This window comes from Rattus rattus, chromosome 13 (assembly GCF_011064425.1).
Source record: "Rattus rattus isolate New Zealand chromosome 13, Rrattus_CSIRO_v1, whole genome shotgun sequence".
NCBI classification, from domain to species: domain Eukaryota; kingdom Metazoa; phylum Chordata; class Mammalia; order Rodentia; family Muridae; genus Rattus; species Rattus rattus.
The window spans coordinates 24,959,441-24,973,787 of record NC_046166.1 but is presented as its reverse complement, the minus strand read 5'-3'; the positions used below and the strand labels follow the sequence as shown (position 1 = coordinate 24,973,787).

Below are 14,347 nucleotides of genomic sequence, written 5' to 3'. Positions count from 1 at the left end.
AGCCTTCCAAGGGAGACTGGATACAGACAGGCAAGCCCTAGAAAAACTGCTGGAGCAAGAGAAAAACCCTGTAGGGTAGTTACTGATTCCCTAATTGGTTCTTGACTTTGTCAATAAAGGAGGCAGAAGCTAATCATTGGGAGAAAGGAAAAAGATGGGACTTCCAGGTCCCAGAAGGAAGGGGTCGAGAGGGTGGAGACAGGGCTGGCCAGAGCGGAGGAAGTGGCAGACCCGTAGGTCTCAGGGTACCTGCAGTTTGTAGCCTCCGCCATGGACCAAGGCCAAGAAGGAGGGGGCAGGATATTCTTCACCCAGGCATTGAGTTATCTGGCTAGTTTTAAAATATTAAGGCTGTCTGGTGTTTTCTATCCATGGTGACAAGGTGGGCAGGACAAAGGCCAGAGCCAGGGCGATCTGGTTGGCTGCTCCACAAAGCTAGCTGGAAAAGGTTGAGGGAGCTAAGGCAGAGCTCTTACTCTCGAGAAAGAGCTAATATGTTTTTAAAATTACACTCAACATGACCTGCAAAGGAACAAAAATCCCAGTGGTCATAAGATACATTTGTCTGAAAGGAAATTTTCTCATGTAAAACGCAGATTCTCTCTTGGCAAAGTACAATGCAAACAGGAAGGACGGTATCCTACCCACAGGCTTTCCCCTTTCAGTCTTCAAAAAGGGAAGTCTATTCTCCACTTACCCACAAGGCCTGTAGGTGAACACAATGTAACTTTCTTCATCGCTTCTCTCCGTAAAAGTCACGCAGGTGTGCTTTTCCCAGTGTCTCATGGCCTGCTTGAACATGGCTCTCTGGCTGCCTGGAAAAATTCAGGACTTTAATAAAACAGGCTTACAAGGCTTCGTGCCGGCTCCTCCATCCTGGCTGGCCGTTTACAATGACAACCAGCACTGGCATCAACCAAGTCTGGTTCACAGCACCACAAACAATTCATTGTTCAGCATCCACACTCACTTAAGGACCACTAGCCTTACAAATATGTGCGTACAAGACTCTGGGAACGGGGTGCATGTTTTTCCTCTTAGTAAAAAGAAGCTGCCCTTCCGCAGCAAATTGAAAATCCAGTTTAAAATCCAGCACAATACCGTACACTCTAAAATCCAAGACTGTTTTGCTTCAATTTCAGAGATGACTGAAATTAGCAACCCACATTAATTGAGCCCCTCCTGCAGGTTTAATTATACAGTATATTTTCTATAGTAATACTCTATAAAAAATATTTGACTTGTGTAAGAGATTTCCTTTTTCAGACAAACACACATACTCACTGGGAATGTCTTACCAGTAAAGTTTCCTCCTATGACATAAGGGATGACACCCCCAGGCCATATCCTTTCCGTTCTTGATGTAGCAGCTCTGGGAACTCGATTTTTCTCATTTTGCTCTGACAATTTTAGAGGTGCCTTTCCCTTCGTGGTGTTATTTTGCTCCAAGCCTGCAGTGACATTTAAAGCATTCTGTCAAACAGAAGTCCTCAGTCAGATTGATATACCTCTTTAAGGATGAAAGTTAAAATGTTGTATATATGTATTTATATAAATATTCATGAACTACATTAAAGACAAATGTCAGTTATTTTATGTGCTTATTAAATACATGCAAATATTTAAGTATTCCATGCCCCAATATCATGTCCTAATGCCCTATGGATGAGTCATGATGAATTTCTACATTGAAGACAACAGGGACCAGAAGTCTAGAAGAGGGTAATATAATTGAAAAACTGACTTATGCTAACTGTCTTATCAGCCCATGAGCCATTCATCACAACTGATAAAATATCACATTCAAGGTTATTTCTTTAAGTCATTTTGGCCACGTATTTAATTGTTGCAATCAAAGTTGCTATTCCAATAGTACAGCCTAAAGCCATAAACATTACATCAAATACATAGTTAAGAAAAGCACGGTTGGTCATTGAGACAATAAATTGTCTCCATCCCTATCTCCAGTGTTCATATCCAGCTATCAGCCTGACCCAAAGGCTGCTGCAACCTTGTAACAAAAAAAAAAAAATGCTGCCTATTCAGAGTAAACTCTGAGTTAAGAGTCTTCTTTTCTTTGCCATTCTTGGAATTTTCATCGCTGAGTTTTCTTTTCATGAATGTTCATGAGTGTTCTTTTCATTCATCAATCAGTATCATTGTGATGTCCCTCGTTATTAAGTGTGTTATTGTGACAAATACTGAGCATAAGCTCTTAGGACAAAATCTTGAATGTGTCTATCTCTGCGATGTCCTTGAGCAAATGTATTAGAGAAATCACTCCTGGAAAGCAAGCTCTTCGGTCATTGAATTATTGACCTATCAACTAAAGGTGTATTAGGACACGAAACACAAATACAGAACTTTGCAAAAATGTTTTCAGAAACTACAATTGGTGATAAATTCAATATTATGGGTATGGACTGATTATGAAACGAAGATTTTATGAAATATTCATACATAAACATGTTACTGTTATTTGGTGTTGTTTTATAATCTATTTCTTTTCACGTATATGGGTGTTTTGCCAGCATGTATGTCTGCATACTTCATTTCTGCCTGATACCTACAGAAGCCAATAGAGAGCATCAGGTACCCTGGGACTGGAGTTATAGCTGTAAGCTGCAATGTTGGTGCTGAGAGTTGAACTGAGGTTCTCCAGATTAGCGCCTAGCGCTCTTAACCTCTGGACCTGGGCTCTTAATTTATTTTTACTTGGATTGTGGTTTGTTTTAGCTATGGTTTTGGGTTGGAGTTTTGTTTTGGTTACATGTTTGCTATTTGTTTGTTTTGAGGCAGGGTCTCTTGTATTCCTAATATTCACAATGTAGCTCTGACCACTATTAGCTTTATGGCAGTCCAGCTTACCCAACCTCCAATGTGCTACAAATTATAAGCATGAAGCACCACGCTGGGTTCCACTATTTTCTATGCTGAAATTGCCTTTTTCAAGTTAATAGAAGTTAATTAAAAACAAATACTGCTGTGTGTTTTTTCTTTTGCATTTGATAAAAATTGTTGCAGATTCATAGCCTATAGAAATATTTTGGTATAAAATTTAATCAACCAGAAGTAAATATCAATAATAAACTAATAAGTCATTCTATATAAGGAATACCTTAAGCTAAAATAACATTTCAGTTTGCTCCAACTTGAACTCTAGAAACAGTGCATGAAATCCCAATTAACCAAACACGAATGAAAAAGGACTCTCTCAGCGTATCTTTTTCCCTACTTCACAGAACAGTGGCACACTGATCTTAATTAACTGAATTTCTATGGGTATCATATTGACTGTACAGCAAGTCAAGTGTCTACAACTTTAAACATTGTTATACCAGAGCCAATTCTTCTGATCCTGTCTATAAGTTGGTAGAGTGCCCCTCGTTTCTTTGGCATGCCATGGTCTCCAAAGCCACCTAAAGAGTAAAAATACATATATATTAAGTCTAGTATCATTGCCGGTTCTCGCAAATAAACAATACTAATACTGCTGATTACTCCTTGGTCAAGTTGTTATGTGGAATTAGCGAGTTTGAAATTAATGTCCATGAATCTATATTAAGGATAAGGTTTGCACAGGAACACACATTAGTAACTAAAAGCAAAGAGGCAGGCAAACCTGAAAAAAGCAATTTAAATGACTTTATATGGACAATGTGAAAATTGAGTTATTGATAATCTGAAATACATTTCTTCTCTGTGACCTCAGCACCACCTGTCGCCACATAACCGTGTTATTCAGAATGACAGGAAGTCACAGAGCCCTAGTGATTGCTTCCCAGCTACTTTACATAAACAGAGTCTATTCCGATGTCTTGCCAGTAAGTGGGAGTCAAAACACTAGAAGGGCAAGCCTGCAGGGCAAGTGTTGTTCTGAAATATCAGGTCAGATTTTGTAATACATTAAGCAACATTCTGAAAATCGTTTTCTCTAAATTATATAACCGGAAAGAAGTCACACTGTGAATACTCCAATGGACGTTTAACTGTAAAAATATGTTGCTTTACAATATGTAGTTTGAAAGATTTAAAAAAATTAAAAAGTGTTAAAGAATGTTTTAGAACATAAGAAAAAAAAGAGGAGAGGAATAAAGAAATCTAACCTCTTAAACAGAAGTCAAATGACCTTATAAGGTAAACTGGTGGGAGAATGGGCAAGCAGTCTGCTTAATTGTTTGCATTACATGGTCACATTTATGCTGTGCATCTTGAGAAAAATTTTTGAAATTTTTCCATCGGACATTTCAGAGCGATGAGGTCATACTAAAACGTACTGATTCCTAACCAGCTACTTGAAATCCTTTTAAAGTGTGGACTGTAAATGTTTGAAATGACCATTAGATGAAAACTTTATTTATATTAAGTGGGACTGAAGTGCATGTCTAAGGAGCTCTTCGAGGTCTCCTTAGGAAAAAGAAGAAATATCTTGGCCAGTATTGAGTTCTAAGGATAAAATCATAGACCTGAAAGGCAGTGTTCTAAGCCTATTAAAGGCAGTCATGTTTGGAAGAACATTTTAGCAATTATTGAATAATATTTAGAAGAAAGGAAATAAAACTTGACACAGGTAATTCATTAAGTTTTGAATATTGTCACATGTTCTTGAACACAATGGAAATACACAAATCAATAATTTGTAAGAGTTTATTTATTTGTAAATATAAGTCATGCATTTTACAATTAGGAGAAGAGAAAAATAAATTAACGGGAAAGAGGAAGACATTGAAAAATCATAAAATACCAGACACTTAAATTATCTGAAACTCACCCAGAGAGAGTTATAAGCTTTTCTATCTGTGTGCTTTTCAACCATGCATTTGCAGTGTTTATAATATCATTGTATATTTCCTATTCTACATATTTAAGAAGATATCATTTCCCCCTCTATGTTTTCTCAAAGCCTAACTGTATATGAAACAACATTAAATGATAGTGTCATTTTTTTCTAATCACAGATAATCAATGGCTCCAAAACTGTGGGAAGTGTGACAGAAGCGATGACCTAAATAACACTTTCAGCAAAGGGAGCTTTAATCAAACCTTAAAATGCTGTTTAACAAGCACAGTGGTTGGCTGGGCAGTGTCAGTTTGTTATTGCCCAGAATAAACTGTCCGACAAATGCTGGAGAAAGAAGCATACTGCAGACAAAGGTGCTGTCTAAATTCCATGCCGAACCAACAGGGAGGGCACAGGGGGAGGAACAACTTGGACTAAGTGCATGGGAAAATGTCCCTTTGTCATTTATCCATTTGTCATGCATAGGAAACCTGTATCTTTATGTGTGTGCGAGGGAGCTTAGAGAAAATTGATGCCTTTGAACTTCTGAGTTCCCAGAGAGAATTCTGTGGCCATTAGCTGTTCATGCACAGCACGGCAGATATACATATGCCAATCACAAATAGTTTTCAAGATATACTAACATACATGTATGTATGTGTATATATATATATGTATATATATATATATATATGTGTGTGTGTGTATGTATGTATGTATAATCAATATATTATCAATGTGTTAACATTTGTATATGTACACACACTGTCCAGGCTTCAGGAAACATTGTCACTATGTAACAAAGGACAAAGAATATAATTTTTTACTGAATCCCTTCAGCATTCCTCATGACAAAGACATTTCTTAGCTGTTATAAATGGTATTTTAACTCCATGAGTCAATACCCTTATTTTAGAAACTGCTTGCTAAAACATATAATACTGAAATGTGATATTGCATTTTATACATATTTTCTGTAATTAATTTCAAAATGTCTTCACACATGTGCATATGTGCATCTACACATACATTCTCTCTCTCTCTCTCTCTCTCTCTCACACACACACACACACACACACACACACAGAGAGAGAGAGAGAGAGAGAGAGAGAGAGAGAGAGAGAGAGAGAACTCTTCAAACTCTTCACATCTGCTTCATTTAGGAATTATTCCACTGACACTCTTTGCACTATCATATAACTTTTCCCTAGGTTTGAAATTTGCTGAAATAAAAAGGTTACTAAAATGAATAAGTTAGACAAAGTAACATTGATGCACAGAAAAGAGCCTTCACACTTTGGCAGACTTGTCTGATAACACAGCAGAGAGGAATTACATATATTTAATATTACACAGGATAAGAAAAGGAGAACTAGCAAAGGGAAGAATTGAATAAGATAAAATGAAGTTTCAATGCCTGGAATAGCAGCATATGATCATAACAGCACTTGAGAGGTGAAGCTAAGAAGATAGGAAGTTGGAGTCTAGCTCGGCCTATATATCAAGTTCAAAGCTAGCCTGGCTGCATGATACACTTTCATAAGAAATAATATATTTATGTTACAATAAATGTTATCTATAAATATTTATATAATAAGCATACTTTTATAAATGTAAGTATATTTAATTCATACGAGTATATTTATATAACTAAGTATTAATATAATATTAATAGATCTCACAATAAATAAGTATTTATCAGATAAAAACTAAAAAACAATATAGTCTTTTAGTCTTCCAATCTCCTTCCTAATAAAAATCTTACTAAGAGATTATACAAAATATTTAAACCTCTGGGGTTTCATACAGGCATAATTCAAAAGCGTTCAAAACAACTAAGATTGAAATCAGCTCAAGGTCTTTGATAAAAATTATTGGTGCCAAGGCAAGCATAGAGCAAGTGACGGCATGGTCATTGAATAAGACTATGATTGAAGCCTAAACTTTAACCTTACTTCCATGGGCACATCCACAGAATTTCAATTATATTTCCTCCAAAAGTATTACAAATGTGTTCAAATAGTCAGCCATACCTGTGATATGTCCAAGTTTTCCAAAGGGGCCCTGAGTCAGGTCAATTGTCCTGTCTATTTGGAAGATATTTAAGTCTTCATCGTCTAAGGCGATGTCACCCCAAAACACAGCTAAAACCAAGAAGTGAAATTAAAATGTTAAAAATTTTGGAATAGAATCAATGCAAATAAAATTACTTATAAGACATTATAAAGTGGGGGGCGCTGGCTCAAAGCTTTCGAGCACACGCTGCTCTTGCAAAGGACCTGCATTCTCTTCCAGTACCTACCTCAGGTGCCCCAGGAGCACCTGTATTTCCAGCTGTAAGGCCACTGCACATTACTCCCCTCACCCCCACACACATGAACATAATGAAAAATGAACCTTGGTTATTTTTTAAAGAGCACATGTTTAAGTTAATCTTACCTGAGTCAATTAGATTTCTCACAGTATAAATACGTGTTCCCAGCCAAAGCTTTGACATTTTTACAGAATGGAAAAAATTATTTTGCTCAAATGAGCTGGTCTGCAGGGTACATGGAGAAGCTGGTACTGGGAGATAGTCTGAAAACTGGGGAAGATCTGACATGAATTTTCTGTAGATGCCTGTGGACCTGTGCAAGTCTTTCACCAACAGGTGGAAGCAGTAACCAGGAAACCATGTAGTGTGAGGACTCAATTCAGCAAGATGCACTCCAAACTAGGAAGGCTGTTCTGGGTCAGCCACTCAGTCAGCAAGTTGTGTGTGCTTCTGGTATATGTTTAAAGACCAACTTGATTCTGGGTATCTAGAAATGCACACACAATTAAGAAACCGAAGTTCTAAGTAGGTTTTGTTAGGTAATTTATTTAAGCAACCACTGGGTGCTATGGTGTTCATTTTTAATGACTTTTAATAGTTTTAATGGTTTTTCATTTTAGGAACCTCAAAATCATTCCACAACCTAAAACAAACAGGTTTTATCCAGGGCTTTATGCTACTTGAAGAAGCAGAGATCTATAAAACAATGATATAAGCCATATCAATTAAAAATAGCATACAAATTTATTGTTTGAGATGATAAATAAGAATGTAATAATGAAATTTCTGCCTTGGTCAAATTCAAACTAAGCCTGGTGAGTACTTTGTAGCAAAGGATGCCACAGTACACTGACTTCAGAGAGCTAGATAAAATGAATTTATCATGATAAAGTAAACTCAGAAATCCCTAGAATTTTCAAGATTATTTTTCTTGTTCTTTAACTCTCTTTTCTTTTTAATACTGGTTTACAAATATTCTCTTTGTTTAAATTAAATTCAGATCTCCTTCTGTAAAACAAAAAAGTGAAAGAAAAAAAATTTATGATGACTTATTGAAAACTATCCTTTTCAATTTTCTATCATGTGTTGGATTGTAATTTTTACCTTTATGAATTCCATCACTATAAAGAACTAGTTTTAGGAAAGTAGTGAACTTTACCAAATTTAAACTCTAGTCTTAAAGGTCATGAACTGTTTGGGCTTTCATCAAAGGCTGGTCATATTATATAATTAATTTAATTGCCTAAAAAGGTTGGGTCCCCATACAAAACTGAGAGGAGATGAGAGGGTCAGACTGATGTCAAATAAAGACGAGAAGAAAACAGAACTAGTTCAATGTACAATATTGGTTCAGAGTATGGAAAGTCTGAGAGACACATCCAGAGCATGTCCAATACAGAGGTCAATGCTAGCAGCAAACCACTGAACTGAGAACAGGACCCCTCTGGGGGGGAATTAGAGGAAGTATTGAAAAGGCTGAAGGAGCTTGCAACCGTATAAGAACAACAATGCCAATCAACCAGAGCTTCCAGGGACTAAACCACTACCAAAAGACTATACATGGACTGAACCAGGGCTCCCACTGCATATGTAGCAGAGAATAGCCTTGTTGGGGCACCAGTAGAAGGGGAAGCCCTTGGTCTTGCCAAGGTTGCCCCCCCTGTGCAGGGGAATATGGGGGACAGTAAGGGGGATGTATGTATGGGGGGAATACCCATATGGGAGAGGGGGAGGGGAGGAGACGGGATGGGGACTTATGGATAGGAAATGGGGAAGGGGAATAACATTTGAAATGTAAGTAAAGAAATATATCTAATAAAAAGTTTTTTAAAAAAAAAACTTAAAATTCCCTTCTCAATAGTACCCTCGCCAAGGTTGAACTCTGTCAATAGAATGGCAATCTAACAGGTGTAGAGAGAGGCTTATCATCACTTTGATCATGGAAACAAAGTCAGAGAGAGAGAACAGTGTATAACACTGAGAGCCTTGATGGCCCAAATTAAATCCAGACTCAAAGTGGATCCCACTTCATACATATGCTGCAGAAAAGGCAACATCTTCCACACTGTACCACACCCCTAAATTAACTCATCCCATGAAAGAGAAAATCTAACTTCGTTATTTTTCAGTCACAACGAAAGAATCATAATTGGTTTTCATTAAAATAAATTTCACATTCAAGGTTTTCAGGTATGTTCAAATTTCTAATTTTCAAAAACACTATTATTATGTGTATGTCTCTGAGTAATAGGTGTGACCACAAGCAAACAGAGACACTCCACCTCTCCCTCAATGCTGGAGTATTGTAGACAACTGGAGAGCCTAAATCAGGGACTCTCTAACTTTGCTCAAGAATCAAAGAATTTGCTTAAAATAAAAGGCCGGGACTCAGTGTGTCTGGAAATGAACCTCAGATCTCTGCACTTAATAAACTTCCAGTTATCACTGTCATCATCTTTAATATTACTAATTTTAATCCTGTAATATTACTAATGTTAATTCTGTAAGAATAAATATTCAGAGTGGCTGAGTACAACCGCAAAGCTCTGTACCTATTGACGTGTTGGCAGTTCAGAGTAAAACTGTAGTAAAATGTAGTAAAGCTCTAATCTATCAAGTTTCAGTAGGTTAAAATCTGAGCATGTTTTGGATTTTTATTTTCTTATATGGCATTTCATGAGGTAGGCGCAAATGTCCTGATGTTCCTGTGTACACCAAACACAACCAACAAGGCAAGGATAAGACAGTTACAAAAGAAAACCAATTAGAAGCAGAAGAGGATCATAAAGAGGAGAAGGTGGTGAGGGAGAACAAGAAGAAAAAAAGGAAGAGGAAGAGGAAGAGGAAGAGGAGCAGCATGAGGGGTCATGCCAGATGACACTTAACTAAAGTCATAACCATTCTGGAGAATATAAAACAATTTATTTATACTTTGTCCTAACTCGTAGCTTCAGATGCAGCTTAGCAAACAGTTCTAGTTGCTTCAGAAACCAAGTGGTCCAGGAAAACACTAAGTACTTCCTTGAAAGTTGTGAGAGATAACTCATGTATGTCTTGTCAGGATGCATATTAAACCAACACATCTTCAAATGCATGCTAAGAACAACAACATCAACAGTAACAACACACAACACAGTACAATCACACACACACACACACACACACACACACACACACACACACACACACACAATGATGCACTCTTTACTTTTAAAATGCCTCATGCCAACAACACCCTAACCCCTCTCACTCCCATCTATATGGGTGTTCCCCTCCCAATCCTCCCCCCGTTTCCCGCCTCCCCACAAGAATCTCGTTCACTGGGGATCCAGCCTTGGCAGGACCAAGGGCTTCCCCTTCCACTGGTGATCTTACTAGGCTATTCATTGCTACCTATGCAGTTGGAGCCCAGGGTCAGTCCATGTATAGTCTTTGGGTAGTGGCTTAGTCTCTGGAAGCTCTGTTTGGTTGGCATTAAAATGTCCCATTTCTTATATTGCATACAATTTTGGGTTTTCTCTCTGTATCTCTAGTTATATCTAAGTGTTGTTTTCTGTATGATAAAATATTCTCTGCCTTGGTCCATCAAGCTAGACTATGACAAATTGTATGGTCTATTTACTTTTCACAGAATCTGTTATAGATCCAATATTTAGTGGCAAAGAAATACACGAGCTTCCAGATTCTACTTTGGAAATTTTTTCATTTCCTTTTCTCTATTTTGACCATGTGATCTTGATTTTACAACAATGAAAACTAAGGAGCAAAAGTATCAATCATAATTAATGCAGTGATTTGACAGTGACAAGATTAATGCTCAAAGGAACCTGGGGAGCTGCTCTACGGGATGACACTATGGAGTAAGTATCCAAGTGGAATTACAGAATTTCCTCTCAGTCTGCAATTCTGTTGGGATTCCTGTGGTCCAAAGGAAGCTGGAGCTAACTAGTAAGCCAGAACTAAATGTTGAAAGGGCAATTATGAAACTACATGCAAAATCACAAGGTTTCGTTTTTCACCTAAAAGTCACTTGTCTTCAATGTACAACAAAATCGGCCGTTAGGAAAGATCAAGACGCTTGCAGTGATTCTGTTATGGTACACAGAATAAATGTACTTTATAAAATAATGTATGGTGAGACTACACAATCTGAACTATGACTCTCCACATATTCTCGGTAAGGTGTCTTGAGCCACACAAAAACTATAGACCTAACAAAATGTTTAATTACACATTCTTAGATATGAGATCATTAAGATAGTTTGTAAAGGTTCTTGCAACCATACCTGATACCCTGAGGTTAATCCTTAAGTTCTGCATGGTGGAAGGAGAAAATCAATCCACTCATTCAATTATATTCTGACATATAAATGCATGCTTTGGGAGTCTCGTGTACAAACACATACATACATACATACATACATACATACATACATACATACCATAACATACATACAGCACCCCCACCCCGACACATACATTTGGAAAGAGGGGGTTTCATGAACAGAGGTTTTCTGGGAGGAAGGACAGGGAGAGGATAAATAAATAATAAATAATCATATTTTAAAATGCTTCAACCAAAAGAAATGGATATTTTGTCTGCTTCATTGCCTGTTTACTTTACCTTCTAGTACTGATGGTAGATCCAATGGGTAGCATTAAGGAGGATTAAAGTTTGTAGTACTGAATATGTTTTTTTAATCAGTATAAAATATGTACAGGTTTATAAACAGAGAAACTACTTATTTTTTTCCTGGAGAAAGGTTCACAATACATTGTTATAAAGTTCACACCAATGGCAAAGATGATGGCCTTACCCAAAGACACACTGAATAGCCCTAAAGAAGTCAGTATAGTTATTAGGTTGACCCCAGTACCAGAACTTATGCCTGGTTGCCATTATACTTGCAAGCAGAGTATATGATAGACAAGGAGAGTCTGTTGGACCAAGGGAGAAAACCCTTCTCTCAGGAACCCCTCTTCCCAAATGTGCCAATCAGGTGTCTCTTCTCCCTCTATGTCTTGCTTCAGGGTACTTCCATCAACAATAGACAGAGTCACCGAACTCCATAGGAATGGTTTTGATCATCAAATCTAGACCTCTCAATCTAAATTTGAAAATACTAATCACAGCAGGGAGTGCCTGCTTCTCCCTTTTATTCCTTTTTATAAAAAAATATGATTATTTTTAACTAACACTCATGCACTATTCTGTACCTATTAATGGGATAGCCCTGCATGTTGCTCTAGATATGCACTGTATAATATTTAAATCAAGTTAAATATATCTACCTTCAAAAACACTTATCTTTTTCACATTTATTTATCATTTGTTTGAGGGAGACCCGGCATGTGTTTCAAAGCACGTGTGGAGGTTAAAAATCAACTTGCAAGAATATTTTCAAGACAAAAGTCTCAGCATGGAGAGGGGCAGTGGACAGGATGGCCTACCCTACTAACAAGCTGCGGGCGATTTATAGCCTTGGAGTCAGAGGGGGCCAGTTCTCTTTAAAGTTGCATACCCTTGTAGGCCAAATAAATTCCATCACATGGCAACATATCCCAAAGGATGCTAACACAAGTTGGACTTAATGGGTTAAAAACACAAACGGAAGACAAAGCTGGGTGTGTGGGGACATAAGAGGTGGATCTGGGAAGGGTTAGGAGAAAGATGAATATGAGCAAAAACCATTTCATAAAAATTCTCAAATAACTACGTTTTAAAAATAAAAATAATATAAGAATTGGGTTTTTCCTTGCAGCTTGCAAGTTCTGGTTAGAACCACAGGCTTGGCAGCAAGCGCCTCTACTGAGCCATCTCATGAGTCCCCGTTTATCATTCCTTGAAATTAACATTTCCAAATTCTTTACCTATTAGAAATGTGCGTTCTCTTTCTCTCTCGTCAATCCACTGAGCCATGGCAAAGCCCTCAGTCCTTACTGCCAAAGAAATATAAAAAGACACTTCCGGTATATTAAATCTGAAACTTGGGAGCTGAAGAGACAGCACAGTTCATAAAGTGCTTGCTGCACCTACACTGGCATGAGAAATAGGAGTTGGATCCAGAAACCAATGGAAAGAGCCAGGCATGGTAGCGCACACTTGAAATGTCGACGCTGGGTGGTTAGAGGCAGGGAGGGACAGAAGGTCATAGGGCATAGTTTGCAAGTTGACCTAGCTCATCTTGCCAAGTTCTAGACCAGTAAGAAACCATGTCTCAATAGAACAAGATAGGCAGCTCCAAAGAATGATGCCACCTAATATTGTCCTTTGCCGCACATGTGCACATGTTCTTATGTGTGCAAGCACACCCCCCACACACAAAATCAAACAAATATAGAAATTCAAATATAATACAGGTTGGGTAGATGCTTTGTAAAAACGTGAGCCTCATCTGATGCTTACTTGACAAATTTGCCTTATACAAAAATACTAGCTATTTAACCAAAATGTGCATTAAATTCATTTAATAGAAAGTGTCGTAAAGAAGTATAATATTGAATATGATCTCAAGACATCTGCCATTTTTATTCTGGCAATATGTATTAGGAAATATATTTGAACATGTACTCTGTTCTTCTAACTACCATACTTACAGACCTACATAATGTATGACTGTTCTAGAAGTTGGTCACCTTGAGATACTTGGGACTTATAGGGAAAGCTCCAAGCTCTGAGGATAGCCAAGAGTACCTGTGTCCTCCCACTCTCCAAGTCTGTTTAAACTTCCAGCTGTTTTTCATATTAGATTTAGAGAGAGAAAGGATGACATCATATAAGGAACTAACAAGACTGTTTCAACTCACAATGAAAACCTAATGGAAATTCAGACAGGGGCATCAGTAACATTTCTAAGTCAACTGTTGTTACATCATAGACAACCACTCTGCAAATGGCAAAGGAAAAGTAAGTTTCAGAAAAAGATTCAATACATGTTTTAACACAGTGTTAGAAGAGAATTTCCTGTCAGCATTTTGTAGGCTCTGAACAAGTTTTTCCCTTATATATAAATGAAATTTTATATAAACTCCCAATAGGCAAAACAATTATCTGATTTTTTGTTGTTGTTGTTGTTCCTTTGCGGCGGAGTAATGGTAATGTAGTCTTGACAGCCCCCACCCCCCAATTTAGCCAAAAATGACTTTGGACTTCTTATCATTTGCACCCTTTGTCCCAATTATCTAGAAATTTTTTTGATAGAGTAAACTAACTTTATTTTTTATATCACTGCCTAGAAATAAGCTTTAAATAG

General features: G+C 37.4%; 1 protein-coding gene across 1 annotated transcript in view; it reads right to left on the bottom strand.

Annotated features, from left to right (window-relative positions):
• The window catches only part of Tll1 (tolloid like 1), a 188,255-nt gene that overhangs the window by 96,498 nt on the left and 77,410 nt on the right, over nt 1-14,347 (bottom strand). The window contains exons 2-5 of the mRNA XM_032919237.1: nt 6,814-6,924; nt 3,339-3,419; nt 1,299-1,451; nt 698-815 (exon numbers count right to left, since the gene is read on the bottom strand). Of these exons, the coding sequence (XP_032775128.1) occupies nt 698-815; nt 1,299-1,451; nt 3,339-3,419; nt 6,814-6,924 (463 nt within the window). The remainder of the gene's footprint in view (nt 1-697; nt 816-1,298; nt 1,452-3,338; nt 3,420-6,813; nt 6,925-14,347) is intronic.